This window comes from Anas platyrhynchos, chromosome 6 (genome assembly GCF_047663525.1).
Source record: "Anas platyrhynchos isolate ZD024472 breed Pekin duck chromosome 6, IASCAAS_PekinDuck_T2T, whole genome shotgun sequence".
Classification (NCBI taxonomy): domain Eukaryota; kingdom Metazoa; phylum Chordata; class Aves; order Anseriformes; family Anatidae; genus Anas; species Anas platyrhynchos.
In genome coordinates this window covers 10,528,456-10,549,436 of record NC_092592.1, presented here as the reverse complement: position 1 = coordinate 10,549,436, position 20,981 = coordinate 10,528,456, and the positions used below count along the sequence as shown (strand labels likewise).

At 39.6% G+C, this 20,981-nt stretch overlaps 1 protein-coding gene across 13 annotated transcripts in view; it reads right to left on the bottom strand.

Annotated features, from left to right (window-relative positions):
- The window catches only part of ANK3 (ankyrin 3), a 355,138-nt gene that overhangs the window by 98,205 nt on the left and 235,952 nt on the right, over window positions 1–20,981 (bottom strand). For all 13 annotated transcript variants that reach the window (XM_072040023.1, XM_072040026.1, XM_072040016.1 and 10 more), the window contains 8 exons: window positions 16,819–16,917; window positions 12,501–12,698; window positions 10,518–10,616; window positions 8,019–8,117; window positions 6,664–6,762; window positions 3,703–3,900; window positions 3,070–3,168; window positions 2,221–2,319 (listed from right to left, as the gene is read on the bottom strand). In XM_072040023.1, the coding sequence (XP_071896124.1) occupies window positions 2,221–2,319; window positions 3,070–3,168; window positions 3,703–3,900; window positions 6,664–6,762; window positions 8,019–8,117; window positions 10,518–10,616; window positions 12,501–12,698; window positions 16,819–16,917 (990 nt within the window). The remainder of the gene's footprint in view (window positions 1–2,220; window positions 2,320–3,069; window positions 3,169–3,702; window positions 3,901–6,663; window positions 6,763–8,018; window positions 8,118–10,517; window positions 10,617–12,500; window positions 12,699–16,818; window positions 16,918–20,981) is intronic.

Here is a 20,981-nt window from a genome sequence, read left to right as displayed (position 1 = left end):
TGTTAGTTGTGTTAAATCCTGCATATATGCTAAACCCTGTATAATTTAAATGGAGCTCATGTGTATTTTCTAAGATAACAAATGCAGTTTCAAGCCTTTTCTTCAGAAAAGATCGTATTTTGCTTTCAGTGGAATGAAAAACAGCAGGTTGCCAAGAAAAGGCAAAAAGAGATGAAAAACAAAAACTAAAATTTGGCTCAGTCTCAGACTGTATCTTCTCTTAATAAGGGCTGTGCTCTGTCACTACAAATAAATGCAGAAAGGAACAGAGATGTTTGGAGGAAGAGTATTGGGTTATTCTGGCTGCCATGGTAAAGAGGTAAAAGGGAAAAAGTTTAAAGATGGAAAGACAGAGAAAAAGACTGAGGTTTGTGGTGATGGGGGGGAAGGAAGGGAAACATTGCAAAGGGAATGAATTCCCAATTAAATTGGGCACAAGCCTAGTTTTAGTCTGTAAGAATGAATGGTTCATCTGAATAACTGTTTGTATCACAGTGCTGTACTTGTACTTGGCCACTTCTCATCCCCTTTCACTAATTCTTCTTCAAGGCCTAACAAGCCACTCCTAAGATGAGCATTAAACAGAGGAGCATCACAGAGAAAACAAATGCTGATGAAACTAATTGTGGAGCTAATGATGAGAACTTTGATGTAACACATTTTTTTATTAGACCACACTTACAGAAGGAATAGGAAATCATCTGCTGTAAACCAACATCTTCTTTCAGATGACTGCACTGTAAGTGCCTACAGCAACAAACATGCTGCCATTAATTTTATTTAGTACCGATGCTCTGCTCAGTGTGTTGCTGTGGCTCACTTGCTGCAGAATAGTAACAAATGCTTTCTTTTAGGAAGCTTACAACTCGCACTGAAGACACAAAGTGGCAGTGTCGAAACTATTTTTTTTTTCTTCCCTAACAGACAGGGAAGCTAAGGTGACCTGACACATGGGTTTGTGTAATATTATACTGTAGTCTATAGGGTTTCCACCTTGGTTTGGGCTTCCCAAGCCCCTGGCAGTGGGAGCTGCAATCCCTGCCCCTACATGATGTATAGCTTCCTCTGGCAGTTTCTTTCCATGAAAACCAGGTCAATGTCTCCTCGTCCCTTTCAGAAGGTCCTTCCTTCTCCACAGTGACATTTAAGAGTGCTGTGTTGCAACAGTAAAAGACCAGAGATCACTCCAGTTCACCTCCTGGGACACTGCTCTGGCAGACTGCCACCATTGGCATTATTGATTTTAGACTGTGCTGTTGCTGCTGGCTATCCATGTTTGTTTAACATTCCTCTCTTTTGCACCATAAGCTTGGGGACCTACCACGTATGACAGACTGTCCTCTTTAGCCATGCAGAAGGGCTCCTCTGTTATGGCTGTACTCAGTCTTGTGTGAGAGGAATACAATCAAGGAGAGCCATCTGTGTACAAAACTAGCTGCTCCGCTAGCTCTCCCTTTCCACAGTGTTTCTTGATGGTGATTTTAGGAATGTATCTGGGTTGTTTCAGATGGGGTATTTACAGTGCACCCCACCTGAACCTACACAGCTTTCCACCCTTTTTTATTTATCACTGCTGTCCAACAATTGATTATTGGCAAGTATTTAAAACTGGGATCCACAGAAAATAAAGACTTTAAGCTTCTCTAAATTTGTCTATTGATCAAATTGTTATGCACTTAAGTACAAATTCTTTCACATCCCATGAAATCTTACACTGTGTTGTCTTGCCTACAGTATACTACAAACCAAGCAGAGCTATGACTAGTTTTATTTTCTCAACAGTCCACTTACACTGAGGTGTAAAAACCATGAAGCACACTAATAATACTGTATGTTATACTGAGAAACTTTTCACACTTCCTCTGGCACAATACATGAGCACCAAGCCCTGAACAGATGTTAAGATGGCTTTGAGGTATTAAGGAGATCGGACAAGTGAAAGCAAGACTCAGTACTCACTGAGACTGAACTTCAATGAAATTAAGTATTTCAGATTTTTTCTATACCTATGCTTGCCTTTCTTTTTTCTTTGTAAAACAACTATTTTATTCACTTGCAGAATCATTCTAGCAACTTACAGAGATTTGGTTGTGAAATATTAATACAGTAACTGGGTTCCCTGTAATTGCAAGCACACACATTCTAGAAAGAGCAGAGGTAGATAGGAAATAAGTGGCAAAAGGCCTAGGTATTGATCCCCAGAGTGGCCGGTACTTGTACCTTGGCAGATGCGTGAGGTGAAGCTCCCTGGTCCAACAGCAGGAGTGCCACTTTTTGATTATCGTAGTGTGCAGCTACATGCAGTGGTGTTAAACCGCTCTAAAAACACATGCAGAACAAACAAGTGCTGTTACAGATCTTCAGGGAAAATTTAGGAGTTTGGAAAATTAGAGTAGATTGGTGAAAAAATACATTTGTTATTCATTCATGTATCAGGAGTCTTTGTTAAATTTTGAATCAAAAAACAAAACAAGGATTTAAAACTCTTTACTGAGCTGTGAAAGCCCTTTTCACTTTTCCCAGGGAAGATGAACAGAGAAACACACATCTGTGCTGCCTCCAGGACAGAGTAAGTAAGGAATTTTGACCCTGAGGTCAAAACCTTGGCAATGTTTTCTTTTTCTGCAGTGGATAAAGTAAACCGTCCCTTGGATCTGTAAAAATCTGAGCTAGGCCGTTTTAAAAAGCTCGAGGTCCTACCGGGCTTTGCTCCCTGTCACGGGACCTGGGGGAGCAGAGCCAGCTGCTTGAATACTCTGATAAGGACTATAAATAGTCTGTGCAGGAAGGTAGGGGAATGGCTTGTCTCCATTCCCCTGGATGGATACAGAGAGAGCATAACAATTTTGTTGTCAATTAATGATAATAAAAGTCACTTTTGTTAAAGAGATTGCAGACTCCTGACAGACCCAACAGGGACTGGAATATTAAAAGAAGGCTATTCCAGTGAAACCCAGGATGTGGATATTAGTGCATGCAATGGTAGAAGGATATTACTAGAACATTACGTGTGCACAAATGTTTGCTGTGAAAGTGACCTCTGTGCTGAGGCAGTGACTTCTGTCTTACCTTTCCAGAAGCATCAGGAGATGCATTCTTCTGAAGCAAGAGGTTCGCTACCTCAATTTTCCCATATTTTGCAGCCACATGTAGAGGAGTAAATCCTTTCTGTAAGAGAAATCAGTTACATAATAGCCTCTAGCACTCTTTTCCCAAAGTGCCTAGACATCAGAGGCATTCAAAGTTTGCCTCTGACCTACAAGGATATTACTTCTATCCATCTTAAACAGTCCCAAGTCCAGGCAACAAGTCTGCAGCTTCCCAACTGCCCTGGCAGGTCTGGAGGCTCTCTTTTGCAAGGAAAAGCCCTATCTGCATTAAAATGACTGTAAAAAGGGAAGAGCCAGTTCCTTTCTTCACACCACCAAAGACCCAAGGACAATGCTGAGCAACAGCTTATCAACTCCTACCAGGAATTTCTGCCCTGCATTCCTTTCATTCCAAGCAAATGCATGGCTGACCACTAGGATGTGTTATACATCAGACTCTGAGGTAAGAGTGTGAAGCTTTGTACTCTTTCAACAACATGCAGCTCACGTATATCACTGTGTATGTTTATGATGCTAGCCATATTTAACTCAAAAGAAGCACTTCTAACAAATTCATTTTACTGCTGAAGCTATCACTTTGCAATTCCCTTACCTTGGTAATGATAGCCAAAGATGCACCGTGATCCAAAAGAACAGAAGCTACATCTTCATGCCCTTCTCGAGCAGAAAGATGCAGGGGCGTATAGCCAGACGTTGTAGCCGCATTTGGAGATGCTCCTTGCTGTAGCAGCTGCTGCACTATATCTGCTTTTCCCAGTCGAGCAGAAATGTGCAGTGGTGTTTGGTCATCCTAAAGATAAAGGAAAATGCACAATTCTACATAAGAAAACTGAGCCCATACTTTGACAGAAAATGCTCAGATTCATTGCTTTTTGAAATTGAAGATGAACATTGATTCTACTTGAGGTTGTACCTGATGAGTATTAAACCCTGCCTTTCTCTTTGTCATAAAATAAAGACACATTTATGCTTTGTTGATGCATCACAAAATATTCCAGACAGATGCATAATCCTTAACAGTAAATAAACTGATCAACTTTCTTGATCTGGACTTGCCTCGCTTTACTTTGCCACTGAGGCACATTGAGTTTAATATTGAAATTCCTCAAAATGCAGAGAATATATAGCTCCATTCCTCACATCTTGATCTCTTTTATGATCCCAACAACATTTAACAACCCTATTAGTTGTCTGGAATGAGCTGAGGTGCTTAGCATGTTACTACCTATTAACTTGTATTAAGTACTATATTTTGTGGGTTTTGTTTTATCGCTGATATTTTACAGATAACTTTACAGTAGCAGTAATTGGAGGTAAATTGGAAAAGTTAATCTCTACACAATTTTAAAGATTGTGATTTATTACTAAATTTGACTATTTAAAAAAAAAGACTAGGAAGAAAACAAACAAACAAAAAAAATGTGATGCTTAATTTCCCTGTCTTTCTGACCACTTATTCCAAACACAGTAACCCTAATGGTTCTATGTGTAGAGGTTGTACTGCTGGAGTCTGCTTTTTTTTTTTTTCAGTTAAAATACTGCTGTAGTTTGTGAGTGTATTTGGAGTGTCTAATTGATCATTTCTTCCTTATTCATCATTTGGTTCTGTATTTTTGTCCTCCTTCTTCTAGTTGTACAATCTTTGGAATAAGCACACTATCACAGCAGCATGGCCAATGAAATCCATGACTTTATCATTTTCCCTTTCCTCATAAATATATTCAAACAGCTTTCTCTACCCATTTTTTCCCCTACTTTTTATGCAGTGCAACCCCATGTCCTGCCACAGACAGGTTCCAGAGTGCTCTTTGACAGGGAAACTTCTGCTCATGTCCACCCTACAAAACACTGGTTTTACATCCTTGGGATTTAGATCAAGAGAGTGTCAGGATGTGAATGTTGCTTCACTCGGGGAAATTCTCCTACAGCTGGTGAACATTTCCAGTTTACACCTGTTTCCCACAAATTCCTCACCACTGTTAGCATTGGTGTATAATCTATTACTTGTATTTAGTTGTTATTTTTGGCAAAAAATTGATCACAGGCAATGGCAGTTTGCACAGACTAATTCATTGTGTGAAATTATTTAGAGACTATTTGCATGACAGTGGTTCTGAGTACGAGCTGGTCACCTTCGAGTCTGCTCACTTTCTTTGTAGATGTACACACCCCATGATTCACTGCTGCTGTCAGACTGCTTCCTGATACGAAATACGTCTGCTATTAATATTTAGTCAAGAGTTCCTCATAAGTAAATGTTCTAACTAGCAACTTTATTTGTGAGCCAATTCACACAGAATTTCACAGAGCCAACAGATTTATTGGAAATTGTATGCACTTAACTACTATTTGAAAAAAATAAGTTTTCCTGGTTTGACCTAAAAATGGACACAATATAGGGCAGTCCTAATCACCTTTCCCTTTGTGTTTCCTGGAACTCTATAATTTCTAAAATATCTATAATTTTCTTTCATTCTTCACTGGCTCCTGACCCTTTCCTTTTCTTCCTCCATTACCCTCCTCAGCAGCAATTGTTCCTGTTGTTTCTGCTCCTTTTTTCCAGCCCTATACAACATTCCCTTTCTGTGCCTTCCAAATTTTACTTGCCTTTGTGCCCACACCTTCTTTAAAGGCCTGCTTTTCCCATAGACAGACCAACCCATCTTACAGCTAGGTCAAGTTACTGGTTGTATTGACACAGGCAATTTTGCTTTTCTCTTGAATATGCCCATCACTGTTTGAGACACTTTGCAATAACAATTTGCTCTTCCAGTGTCTTCCAAATTCTTTCCTTCCTATCTCGAACTGTCAAAATATCCTCCTTTTTATTCCACTCTTTGAGATGCAGAGAAATAATTTAAATTAATACATTTCCCATCCATCCTCAGCAGTGATCTTTCAACTGAAACAGCTTACCATGTTCATCCACCCACTACTCAACTTGCTCTCCTTAATCTTCATTTGCTACTGAGCAATTCTTACAGGTAACTTGCTCTTCTCCTTTGATATCACTGCATTTCCAGCTTACCTAAGACAGTCCCCTCCAGCTCTTCCTTTGTATCCTCTCCCCAAAGCTCCCATACCTGTTTTCTAAGGAGTTTCTGAGCTGCCGCCTCTCTGGTGGGCTCTTTAAGAAGTGTTCTTTAGAAGCATTACCATTTCTGAATGCATACAGGCTGATGCTTCAGGGACATGACAGCAGACACCAGCAGAATAGGGTTTACAGTTTTACAAAAATGAAAACAGATCTGAGGCATTTCTTCCACTTTGTCCTGCCTCCTACCCCAAAAACAAATCTCCAAGACAGAATATTCTATATTAAAAGTTGGTGAAAAAGGAGATGGTATCAATCTGACATCTGACTTCCTTCTTACATTCAAGCTCACTCATGACTACAGTAACAAAGTACATGATAAAACATCAGTGAACATTATGCTGAGGCCCTTGGCTTCATGTGTCTTTCTCTTCCCAAACAACATATCAGATGAATGCAATTCTCTGCTTTGAAAAATATAAATAACCTGGGGTTAGTATACCTGGATCATTGCCTTACCTTAGCTTTAGCCTCCACCTGAGCTCCATTCTGTACTAGGTATCGAACAACCTCTGTTTGGCCAGCTCTGGCAGCCATGTGCAGCGCTGTTTCTCCTCTCTAGAAAACAGCAGCAAAATCAAAATATCAGCAGAGAAAAAAATACAGGAAAAACAAATGCAACATATTTCATGAACGCTAATATACTGGAGATCCAATTCAGAATAATCACCACTAGAATATTTTATACAAGTTTTCCTCTGAGCAAGATGGGGGATAAAATCAATAGTTGACCTCTGAGCTGTATGCTACAAAGCAATTTCACTTTCTCAAAAACAACAGTGCCTGTACGCGTAGGCCTTTAACTTTAAAGAGAGTGCAATTTTTGTACTTACTACTACATTATTAACAGTGTTAAAACTTATGACCATTTAAATACAGCCTAATTTGGTCCACCTTTTTTTTTTTTTTTTTAATTCAAATTTTGTATGTTTAGAAACATTTTTCCTGGATTTTCTCCAGCTATGCCCTATGTCCCTAGGATCATTTGTTATCTGAGAAGCACTGAAATGAAAGATCATGGGGAAAAAATCAATACTAATTACATTAAAGTTTCAATGACTTAGTGAAAGGAAAATCCAAGGAAACCAGAATTAATTCACAAAGGAAAAAGCTTTCTAGGTTTTTGGACATCAGTGTGTCTTTAGGTACAAATACCTAGTTTAAAAAAATGGCATCGCAAATTTATTTAATTTATACAGTTAGCAGATGAAGACTTTAACAAAGGGCTCTCTAAGTGCACCAAAAAGTTTTTTGAGGTCAAAGTGCTAAGAACAATTAACAGGCTTTGACTTTCCTCCCATTTCTCAACTTTCAAGTACCATTTAACAATGAATTCAGTTCTTACACATGCCCTGGGAGCCCTTGGGCACACAGTGCACATCCAGTAGAAAGGCACACTTGTATGGCTGTATGGACACAGGCAATATGTCCTGACAATCTGCTGCAATCTGTTGCTAACAGCAGAACTTCCCTTAAATGGTAAGCCCCCGGGGTCCTGGGAGAACAGTGCTCAACAGTCAAATAGACATCTCAGAAATCACACTAGGTAAGCTACAGCACATTCTCATTCTTTACTTCAGAAAATAATGAAAATAGAGACTGCTTAAGGTCAGACTCTTGTGAGGTGTCCTCAACCTGTCAAGCACCTCCCAGGCCAGAGCCAGAGGCTGCCTTCTCCCATAACTCCAGCATGAGTCACAATGCAAAGGAGGTGGACAGCCAACACCAGACTTCGGCACTTCGCAACCGCACTGCTCACAGATACTCTAATGCATTTGCAGTTCTGCCACGCTGCAAAGCAACCTGTTACTCACCACGTTGGTAGTGTTGGGTGATGCTCCATGATGCATTAGCTGCGATACAATATTTACATGTCCCATGAAGGCAGCAACATGGATCGGAGTTAGGCCCGACTGAAAACCAAACCAACATCAGACATAAATATTTATTTCCGCACTCTTTTACAAGATTGATGTGGGGAAAAAACAAGTTACTCTGAAATCGATAAGCCCAAGCACTTACTCTTCAGAGAAGATCTTGACCTTAAAACATAAGCGCATCGTTAAAGGGCAGATTTTGAAATACCTATAAGTATGATTCATAAGCAAACAGAAAGAACTGTATAGGAATTCAGTACAAAGGAAAGACTTCCTGTAACATACAGCTAATGCAAAAAAGATTCAGTGTCTGTTGTCCCTACCAAATCCAGTTGCTTTTGGGTGAACAAAAAAGCCTATTGATCTCAGTGGTGAGCTCCACCCCTACTGTTTCTTCATGAGAAATTGCATTAAAAACCATGGCATCCAGCCAGAGAGGCAAAAACAACATGCACAGAAGAGAATTCCCTATTTCCTTTAGCACCTTGCAGCACCATCACCACTGTAAATCTGTACCAGTGCCCTTCTACAGGGTAAAAAGGGCCAACTGGAGAGACAGAGGAATAGGGAGAAGGAGAGAAAAAGGAGCAGTCATTTAGCAGGGAATGACCTCAAGGATTTTGCCTCAGAAATCCAATCAATAGTTAATATTTCTCCAAACAGAATTACCCTAAAGCCTCTTCACAGATGCTCCCGCTCAGCTGCAGCAAGTCAGCCAGAGGCTGCAAAAGGGAGTTTTCTACCAGGAGAAGAAGAAAACTCAGTGGACTTCTGGAAATACCCTGATTAGGCAACTTCCCCATTAATGGAGACAAGTCCCAGAAGGGTAGACGTGAGGAAAACAGGCTTTTGTTCTTTTCTCATGCAGAACAGCAAACATGAGCAGAAAGGCAGAATAACTGGTCGAGTATGTTGTTTCTTTATCCTCTTTCACTAATTTAGTAAACACTTTTAAAATAAGACTGTAGAAAATAGAACACAAGTCATATTTGACCACAAACACTAACTCATACTGCAGTGTTTCGAGCCTGCAGCTGAAAATGAATGTATGAATGGAAGTACGGAATCTACCTGGAAAACAGAATTTGCCATAGAAGAAATTAAAAAGCATTGTCTTTAGCACACAGCTTATATATCAATGTCTCTTTGCAACATATTTGGCAAGGTACGGATGCTAAGTACCACAGCTCTGAATTCTGCCTCGAAAGGTTGTTGCAGTACAGCCAGCCAGTGAAAAGAGGCAGGAAGACAGGCAGGGCCCTGCAGTAAAGTACCATGATGAATCTCAACAAATTCAGTCAAATGTGGTATGAGATCATGCAGTGAGGTAGCAGCAGGAAATAAAGGAAGACCTCTTGCTTTTGGAAAGTTTGCTTGGAAAAGTAATTCAGAGCGTACTGATCAGATAGTTAACCTGGTTTATTCACACAAAAATGTAGTTATGTGTTGCTGGCATTCTTCAGTAATTCTTTGTATTAAAAAGGGATAAAATTGAACAGATAGCTTTTCTACATCCAGGGGGACTGATTAATACAGAGGACAGACATAACTCCTCTTCTGTTAAGGTTCCCTTTGTGCCTTTCACTCACCTGCTAACATGACTTCTGCAAACTGCAGCTACAAGCCCTGTGGCTTTAAAAAAAACTCTTCTGCAGCTATGTGAGCTGTAGCAAAGCTCAGTTCTCTCAGAAAAGCCAGGAAATGAACTGTGTGATTTGCTACTGAATAATTAGAACAAAACCCCATGGATCAAATGAAACTCCATTTTGGGGAGATGAGCTGCTTCCATTTGTACCTTGTTAATCATTTTCTAATTTGCCTTCTTCCACAGTGGTCATACATTCATCTATGTGACCTTTGCTCCTAACTTAGCTGAACATACATATAAAAAGAACCCAAATTTTGCCACAGGTTCCTAGGTCATCTCTGAATTGTGTCAATAACTGGGTTATTGACCATCTCATGCTAACTGAAATAACAGCATATTGATTGCTGTCTAACAGATTTGTGACGATCTGTGATGGTGACTGAGTATCATTTCTGTGTGGAAAGCCAAACAAGGTCCGTGAATTAAATCACCTTTAGAATTAGAACTTGAAGCACGTGAAGAAATGAAGCAGTGTCTTCACCTTCATCTCCTTAACAGGGTGAATTTCATTTTCTGTGCATTTAATTACAGACAGAAATAAGCAGAAGTGAGCATGCAGAAAATTTTGCCTCTTACGTTTCACTTGTTATCACCACCGTATTCCCAAAGTATATTAATTGTTTGGGTGTTGTAATCCATTAGTGCAACTGACTTTATTCAGTTTTATTATTTGTGGATATCTAGGTGAAAATCATTGTTCACTTGAATGGCACGTGCTCTTTCAGAAATATTCAAATATTAATCAATATAAGAAAACCTAAGAAAAATGTGAAAGGATCACTTGTTACCTCAGTCACAGCTTGAATTGATGCACCATGCTTCAGAAGAAGTTCCATTACTTTTATTCTGTTCTTCTTGCAGGCAATGTGCAGAGGTGTAAAACCATTCTGTAAATGAGAAAGAACATATTTTTTGATACTGCATATGCCATTAAAAGTAGAATTGGTTATGGAATTCATACAAAACATTTCTTTGTGATAACAAAACACCTCCCAGATTTGTTTTGGCTTCAAACTGTTTGTGTAGAACAGAAAAAAACTTCTAAAGAAGAAAAAGATGTCTTATACAATCACTTTTTATTATGAAATTTGTTGTCCACTCATATTAAAAAATATTTCTAAAAAATGTCTTCTCACCTAAAGCTATCAAAAATTTCATTTTAGCTTAAATTTATTAAGTGTTTACCTTTTTTTTGGACTTTTCAGAACTGGTGGTGAAAAAGAGCACTCTACATTTACAAGCTCTGACACTTGGATCCTTTTCTAAACTAATCTTACTACTATTTTTTCTTTCATTACTTGCTACTTTACTATTTTGTCTTCTCTATTAAAAAATATTGCATGTGCAGCCGTGTGAACATTTTCAACTACCATCTTATTTAGCATGAGATGATACACCAAAAACAAGCAACACAAGAAAATAAGCTGTCCACAGCATCCAAGACTGGTAGCACAACACCACTCACTGAATGCTGATGCCACTCTATACACTCATCAAAAAAGCCTTCACAAAGTAATTCTGAAAATGGCTCAGATCTGACCAAAAATAGCTTTGATACTTGACAGATGATAAATAATATCATATGCTTTTGTAACATCAGGTCAGTGCAATTGTCTGTTCCAGTTAAGTGTGAGCAGCTCTCAACTCTGCTCCTTAACAGTGGACAACATCCAGGGTAAGCTCAGATGTGTTTCAGGGAAGGATGAGCCCAAATTCCAGGTACTGCACTCAGGCTACCTTCTGCTTAATCATCCTGAGTGGGGATCAGACAGAATAACAAGACACCCTAAATGATTTAGAGGAAATGGAAATTTATGGCTAATTTACAAGACCAATCATAGGCCACCGCTGTTAACTCTGAAGAAGCTAAAACTGTTAACTCTTTGATTATAACACAAGGCCAGAACAAATATTACAGGCCCACAAGCCTCCTCACTTGCTAGTTATACAGCATAAAACCTGTAATACCTTGACCAAAGACACCTAATCTGACACAGAAAACAAAGGGATTATGAGAAGTAATCTTTGGAGCCTTTGCTATTTTCAAAACAGAATCAATCCCACCCAGCTTTTAGCAGTTTCAGAAGCTCAAGTAACATTGCAGGTACTGAATGAGTTAGTAGCTGTGAAATTCATCACCCCAGTTCATTTCAGACTGTTTGGAACAGCTACTGAAGACCCATCAAATAAACTCGACATTTTGAAGACAGTGGATTGCAAGTAAAATTTAGAACAAAATGAAAGTTTGTATGTAGTTTCATTACACTAACAGGTTTTATTGCTGAAGTTGGTTTTGAAGTAAAAGGGTATGTGGCTCCATTGATATAATTACAATATACCACAGATAATCCTTATGCAACTCCTTCTTACTTTTTACCATTTCACATCTTTGAGAGCTAATAAAAATTCTTTTAATTTTAAGGTTTAAGGTAATTATTTTTTATTTACAAACATTTAAAAGTAAGAATTCTCTCTGTACTAGTAACTACAGCAGTTAATCTGCAGCTGCTTCATCTATCCAGAATCATAACAAGCTACCAGGAGGCAAATGTGCTCTAGATATACTAGAAATACATAAATCCATTGATCATTTGGAAGCAAGGGTCTGCTCAGATTTCACGAAACACCTTACCAAAGCTTTGAACTTCGAGTATCATCTCCTGAGCTGCAGTAACATGACATACCATCAGCAGGCAGAAAACTCTCAAATCAGTCTCACGGCAACTTTGGAAGAATGTTAAGCTGCAAATAGCAACCCACTGTGTACTCACCAGTGCTTTGGCATTAGGATTAGCTTTCTTGTCCAAGAGAACCTTGGCTACTTTGTAGTGGCCACAGTGGGCAGCAACATGCAGCGCAGTCAGATAGTCATTAGTGACGTCATCTACAGGCACGTTGTGCTGGATCAGGAGCTGAACACAGTTTAGATGATCTCCTTGCGTTGCCATGTGCAGTGGAGACAAACCATTCTGCAAACAAAAAGACCCAACACTGATGGGTTACAGGATGCTCAGAGAAATTAAACTCTCACCTTACAGCATGTCTTATATGAAAAGCATTTTACAAGCCCATAGAGCACCCAAAATGAACTAAATGTGTTCAGTATAACAATGGAAGTTCTTACTCTGGCAAAAGCCACATGGAATAATGGAGTTGTCAGAGTTTATAGACAGCTCTACCTTAAAAAACAGCCATAACAGCAATGTTCTAAGCATAGCTTATTTCAGCTAGCATAGCTCAGATAAGTTGGCAGAGTTAAATGAGTTATGTGAAGAACAGCACTTTGTGACTTTTAATACCCTAACCAGGAAATCTGCTGTTTTTAAAAGCTGCATTAAACTCACCACAGTAATAGAGCCTGCATGTGCCAGGCACGAGAAAGCAGGCCCGAGCATCACTCAGCAATCACTATAACCTTCCCTACTCCCTCCAGTAGTGCTTTCCTGAATTTGGGTTGTACACATTACATGCCTTACATCACATTACACATGTGTGGAGACCATTCTTCCCTGCTAACATTTTTACAAAAGCAAAACCTTAATATGCAACTGGACAAAAGTAGTATCTGAATGAGACAACCATGTTGCGACCTACCAAAAAGCAGTGGTAAAGCTCTGTTTTGCCAGGGAAATACCTGAAAGATTCATGTTTCTAAATCTCTACCAAGACTTGTTGCTTGCACTCCTTACAGCAGTTAATGAACAAGCTGCTGCATATATTATTTTTGCAGAGTAAGAACGAGTCAAACACAAAGAGAAATAATTACGAGAACTTCAAAGGACTGATTCTGTTTTGTGACCAAAGATTAAAAACTATTGCCTGAATCAGAGTTCTTGTTACCAGAGGTACCTTACTTAGATAAACCTCAACACACTGTTTGTCATTTGTGTTCTTTTTTACTTAGTCCTTCCGATGCCAAAATTAAATTCAAATTCAGGAGCTACTCCGGTAACACATAATAATATATAAACTATAAATGACTGACAGTACACTATTTGCCATCATGAAGAAACAAAAACTCTTGCTCTCAGATGCAGTGCCCTCATGTGACCACAGTTAGAAAAGGCAAACTGGCATCGTAAAACCAGCTGAGATCTTGGGCTACCTGAAACAGTTGATTTCTTTTCCTCTCCCCCACACCAGGATAAAAGCATAACAAACACTCAAAAATAAGGTGGAAATACGAAGAGTGAAATAATTTTAAAAAGTGAAATAGAAGAAGGATGATAAAAACAAACAGGCTAATACTGTCATAATTTGAAAGCAGTTTACATTCAGTGCTGAATAGCAGAGATTCTTGGACGCAGCTTTATCTTTCAAGTACAATTATCTCATGAGCATCTCACTTGTGATTTATGTTGGCCTGGGTAAGCCTCTCTCCTATTCCCAAAGGCTACTACAGTAATTATATATATGTGGAAGCTTTATAAAAGCATTGCATCTTCTAGTTAAATAGCGGAATTAAAATAAATCATTCATTTCCCACAGTCACCAAGCCCTCCTGGTAACAGTTTATGAACTGATAATGATTTTTAGGTGACAGCAAAATATCACGAAAGTTTATACATCATTCTGTTCCAAAACAGGCTTGCTCTTAATTCTGTTGCAGATAAAGATACACTGAAATCTTAAACAACCAGGTAAAATTTGCATGTCTTTGACTTCCCTGTAATAAAATAAAAATATTATGTACAACATTCTCCTCTACCATATCCATGTCATGAGACAATCCACCCATGTTTGTGAGAAGTGATTTGGTATTATGAGATGGAGCTACTATATAATTAGTTTATTACTGGTTTTGTGCAGATTGCCAAGAAAATATTAAAAGGTGAAGTTTAAAAGGATTCGAAGAGATTGAGGGCCATATAATACCTTAAATAAAAATGACCATGAGATTAAGAAGAGCATCAAATGCCTGACTTGGAAAAGACAAAATCATCAGTTACACAGCTTATTTGATAGCTGTGTCTATGGATTTTAATCAAGGAAAGACGTTAACTCTGAAGTAAAATAAAAAGAGACAAATAAGCTGACAAAAACAGTAATAAAAAAAGACAGAAATTGATACAAGAGATGTCATAGCTCCCATAGCAAATCATTGGCATATTCATGACTACAATTCAAGTTCCTGTTCTTAGAAAATTTAGATAACCTATTAGGTCACTGACACGCCTGAAAATAAATCTAAGGTTATTCGAGTGCGGAAAAGGGCCACTGTTACCCTAAATAATCTTTAACAGGAAATAGCTATCAAACTGCTTTCTGGTTATTCTTTTTAAATAGTTTCATATAACAGCAGAAAACTTTGAAAAGTTAAAATTCTTTCAAGGGTATGTCCCATTGCCAATAATATATGACTTCATTTGAAGAGAATGGAGCCATGTATTTTTCCACAGAACTGTACCACAGCTTAGTGCCAAATGAATGGCTTCATTAATGTCATTCAGAGGTACCTCTACTTCTTAGCATACCTTCTGAAAACAGCAGAATTAACATATCAAACTCGGGAAGTTCCGCACTTCCTTCTGTTCACTTTTTAATACATATTTTTCCCTTCTCCAAAGAGGAGCTCCCATTTTGCTGTAGATGTTCACACAAGCTTCTGCAGGTCAAGAGCCAAAGTGCACTTTCCAGCCTTATGCTATTTCCAACCCATCATCCTATGTTCTCATCTGTCTAATTTTGGCTAGTGAACTCTGGGCCAAGCTGCGTGAAACTCCCCAGGATGAGGAACAAATTCAAAACCCACAGGCCCTGAACGGCAGGTTAAGCTTCAGAATAACACCTGTCAGCACAAAATCTGCATGGTGAAGAAACATAGTTCTTAGGAGAGGGTCTTATTTAAGAAAGTGAAAACTAAAGCAATGGGCTTTACGTTTTCTCCTTTAAGTAATTAATTGATCTACTGGAGAGCGTGGAAGAGCCTGACTGCCTCGAGTATGAGCTGTAGGCTCTGAGCATGGTAGTGGCATGGAGACGTGGCCCAGAGTGCTCCTGGACAGCCCCTTGCTGTCTCCCTCTGCTTGTGGAGGTTGCAAGTCAGGGCTCTGGGAGCCCAAGGAAACTCCACATGCGGAGGATGGGTGGGTCCTGTCTGTCAGATTACCCATGACAGCACTTGCTAGTGACTCACTGAGCAGAGAAAAGCTGGTGTCAACCTCCCCAAACACATGCTAAATATATTCCAGTGAGGGGAAAATAAGAAAGAAAGAAGAGGGAGGAGAAGAGCAGAATATAGAAGGGCACTGAGACAGAACAGGACAAGATGAGAGAATAGAAAAAAACAAACAAACAAAAAAAAACACAGAAGGAAACAAGACATGTTGTTGAAATATACATTGCTTACAGCCTGAGAGGAAAAATGTGGTAGAATGTATCTTGGGAAAGAACCTCAACAAACCGCACAACCCAGCTGTCAGACCTGGATGGGAAAGTCACGGATTGCGTTGTGCTACCAACAAGGCTGCTGCCCTGAGATTTAAAGCCAGCAATAACTGTGCAGCACAGACCACCACCAGAAGAGTTCTGGGAAGAATGTGCTTTAATGCCAGCCCTTGGCTTTGAGGCAATCTGCACACCCTAGTGCAGGTGATTTGCAATTCCCATCTAAAAGTTTGTGTGATAAAGTGCAGAGAGATACAAAGTGGAGAAACTGGTAATCAGTCTAACTCCTAAGGAAATACGAGCTGTCTCCTGCAAAGAGACGTTACTCTATTTTTATCTCTTATCTCTACTCTACCTCTAGGGTAATTTGGTGCAAGCTGAAGATATATTGTAATCATCATGTGTTTATTCAGGGTACAGAGATTTTCTAGCTACTGAAATTCTGAGCCATAGTGTTACCATACATGCCTTTTTGGTTGGCAGAGAAGCCTTTTCTTGTGTATCTTGATTTAACATATTTTAGATATGCAGACAAGCACTACATACGGCATCCACTTTGGAGACCTCCCACACAGTTACTTTAAATAGTTATGAAAGAGGAAAGTTATTGTCAAGTCCTTAAATATCAAAAACATGCAGAATTACATTTTTTGAAAAAAGTACAAGGATTATCTTAGCAGAGAAGAGAACAGTATCAGTTACCTTGGTTTTGGAAAGAATAGGGGCACCACGATCCAGCAGCATTTCTACAACTTGTTCATGGCCACTTCTTGCTCCACAGTGGAGGGGAGTCAACCCATCCTGTGGGACACAAACATTATAAACTATTAGTTTTAGGCACAGGAAGACTTTTCACACTTTTATAAAAGCCTACAATGTCTAAAGAAAGTAATTAATTCCTGCAGGATGCTGATCTTGCATATCTGAAGAGCTATAGACAAAGTATATTTTGGCTCTGATTTTATAAACAGGTAAACAGTTGTATCACATCGGTGTTCAAGCAATGGGCTGCTTCCAGGCCCTCACTTTACATGCATTGAAGTGGCAAATGCACATACAAGAAAAAGATGAGATTGTACATCAGGTACTTTTTGCCTGCATGACTTTAAGAAAATTGTGTCTTTCATTTGTCAGTATGAATCAAAGTGAAGGGATGATACTGATATCAGAGGGAAAAAAAATCTTTCTTATTTAGTTTGATTTTATTACATTGATTTTGACAGGTGTACAGCAGATGAGTAAATCATCTCAACCCCAGGTGGCAAAAGTATGCTGGATTAACTCCCGTTTCTTGTAGTGTAGACCATAATCATGTGAATTCCAGCTGGATAGGGTCTAGTCACAGTCTACTCTCAATGCTTATTATAGTTTTTAACCAGGTTACTTCAAATTATTCTTTAATTTCTACCCTGTTTACAATACTCCTGTATCCTGTTTTACAAGAGTGCTATGATGAAAGATAGCACACATCTTCAGCAACTGTGAGTAAAGTCACATGGATTTCTTCAAACACCATATGACATAATGGATTGTTGCAAATAGCAGTTGAGGCTTTGAAAAAAATAGGAAGAAAAATTAGAGGTTTTGGAATTAGTAACAACAAGCTCTTCTTTTGTTACAAGCAGAACAAATACACGGGAGCTACTGTCACACAGGAACTACATTGTATTTTCATCAAACATGTCAGAGGAGAAGCCCTTAAAACAAAGACTGAAATGAATAAAGCAGCAAGATAAACATTAATTTTCCGAACACAGGCCATAAAGGAAGGGGGCTCTTTCCAGTGTCTCTCAGCACTCTTAAAAGTATTTTGTATTGTCTAAAGTATATTCCAACATTTTAATAAAAAGGATTATCTAAAATTTCTTTACATACATCCAGTGCCTGCTAATTCATGAACAATTGCACCTTCTCTGTACGGTAGCAAGTAGTCCCAGTTTACCTCCTTAGACCCATTTTTGCCATGCATAAATGCAATATTCTTCCTTGATACTTCCTGATCCATTACTCTCTGGCAGATTATCAGTTTAAGACTCATGAAGTGCAGCTAGCTGGGGAGATGGAGGTACTGATTCTGAGCCTCAAGCTCTTCTGCTTCTACATTGCCCTCTCCTAATAACCTTTGAAACATAGCAGCCTGTAATTGTTGTGATTATTTTTTCTGCTATTCTCATTTAAATATCATGTGGCCCTCACTGTGCATGCTTTTCCACTTAAATGAAGGCACGGGATTCTGATGTAGGTGAAGGGAAGATTCTTGGTTCAGACTTAACTTGATTAGGACTGAGAGAGCCATTTGTTCACACAAGACAAACACAGTTTGACTCACCGTGTTCTTACATGTTTCACACTTTATGACCCCCACAACTCATTCAAACAAACGTGCCAGGGGTAGCACAGTAGCACACACCAAGCTCACGGAGAATGAAACACGTTAGCTCATCTTCACAGGCTGGAACAGACCCCTCAGAGCTAGTTAAGTGCTCCCCAGGGCACCGGGCCCCAGCCCTCTCATGGTGCCATCCCTCCAGCTCCTTCCTGTGGCTGGCAAGGTTTTTGGGGCCCAGGAGGTGGCAGGACATCATGCTCGGCCAGCTAGAGCTTGTTCTGGTCTGTGCCGCAGTCACCACCAGCAGGTGCATCACACGGCATGACACAACATTACAACGCATTGTAGGTTCTAGTTGGGACAGCACATCTAAAGCTATTTTTATGAGAATGTCAGGACTCCCACCATAAAAAGCAAATACACTTCAAGACAGCTCACTTGGCTGCAAAGGTGTTTTTCAGAATTTAAAAAGGAACCCTCTATTCACCTGGCATGGACAATTGCTATATGGCCCTAAAAGCAAGCAAAGAAATGAAGAGTCAAACAAACAGATGAGAAAGAGGTACAATTTTGTTTAAAAAAAGAAAAGAATCTGAGATTAGAAGAGACTGCTTTGAACTCAGCAGGACTCTACTGATTATGTCAGGAGATTTTCTCATTGCTTATTTACTGTTGATATAAACTATACCACATGAAGCATAAAATCTATCACGTAGATTAGGAAACAAACTTGCCTTAATGTGATCGTCTGCAATAGCTCAGAAAAACCATTACAAACGATTATGACAATAATCTGCAGATTAAGGACTCTCTAAGTATGTGCTGACATAATAAATCATATCATCTGTATTATCTAGCCCTCCAGAGAGCCCGAGAGCAGCTCCAGCAAAAGCCAGGAGGACAATAGGAAGAATTCTGCTTAGACACAGGCTTCCCATAAACATTGAACAAACTGTCTCTGGGGCCACAGCTCTTTCTTTAGCTTTTATTTCAAAGATCCCCATCCCCCAAATAAATGTAATACAAGCAGTATCTCTGGTTCCTATTGAGACTCGCATGGGGGTCACAAATGGCTTGAGTTTAGCAGATGCTGGTGCAGGTCACTGGGCCTCCCAGCTGCTGTTTCCCTGCCCCTACATGTGGCTGTTAGGACCCCTGAGCAGTGTGGTTTGGTACAGACCAATTTCCCTGTGCCTCTCAGGGCCCCTTCCCCATTAATGCCCACCCAGGAGCTCCCCTGCATCACAGGATCCACTGGGCTGTCACCATAAATCCAGCACCACAGCTCTCGCACCAGTGAGCAGCAGCTTTAACCCAGTCTGTAAGTGCTGAAGTGAAGCGCAAGCACCCAGTAAAACGTTTCCTGTGAGGCCAATACTCGGCAAGAGCTCAGCAGACTTCGAGCCAAATCCCCTGAGTCAGAGGCAGAAGGCATCCTTCCCCCAGGGGGGGCAACCACTGCTGCCTCCAGGGTTTATCATCCCCATAGCTGCTTAGTGAGCCTCCGAGCAGGTGCTTCAGCCTAGCAGGGCTCTGCATTGCGTGGTGCCTCCAGGCCCTAAGACTCCCAAATTCTTCGCTTCACTGGCACCATTGCAAAGAGGCCCCAGTGCAGCAGGAGAACAAAGGAGGTTTGCTCTGCCTACACATGCAAAGTGCCCTTACACTGACAAGTCAGTGCTATTCTTGTCATTATTTTATATCTTACTATATGTAGCTTTTCTGGAGCAGCTTATGTATGATCAGAGGCATCTTAAAAGAGCATATCCCACACGTTCTCGTGTAGATATGAGAACTGGCCTGTTATTTAGCTGCAAAATCAGTAAATGAAGATTATGAAGACTTATTGTTAATCCAAGCTAAAATGTGCTCACTGCCTGCCTTCAGACAAATTCACTTTGGCATATGCAGTATTAGACAGCCAAAGCAAATCAAGCTAATTTAATCAAGCTCTCTGATTACACTATTTTTAAAGTCTTTTCTGGAAGACAGAAAAAGTAATTAGGGCAACATTCAGTAAACATGTTATGTGAAGCATCAGTAGGTCTTTGCTTGAATGTTATTTAAAAAAAAACACACCAAAGTGATTAAAGTTGCCCTGGGCAGACTAAAGTGGCACACAGCTAGGGCTTTGCGTGGTTAGTTATTGAGGAGTACACTTAAGAGTTCAGTACAAACCCCCAAGTGCCAGCTGCTAGACATGTGCAAAAAAAGGACAGACAGAAGATAAGCAGCTGGTTAAAAATAAACAAGTTAATGTAAGTGTGAACTAAAAGAAGAAAAAAAAAACATGGCGGAGCCTCAAAATAGATATTTTTGGAGATAACCTCATATGCTCACACCTTATCTGAATTAACTGAAGTTTGTAGGAGCATGACAATGTTTATGGTGCTCATCAAATCCTAATCCTAAGGAATACAGAGAAATCTGGAGCCCTGAAATGTCTTTTACAATATTTTTAACAGGATAAGGATTCAGCCCTTCAGATTAACCTTTTGTACAGTACTTCAGCACTGCAGTTTCCAGGACCATCTGC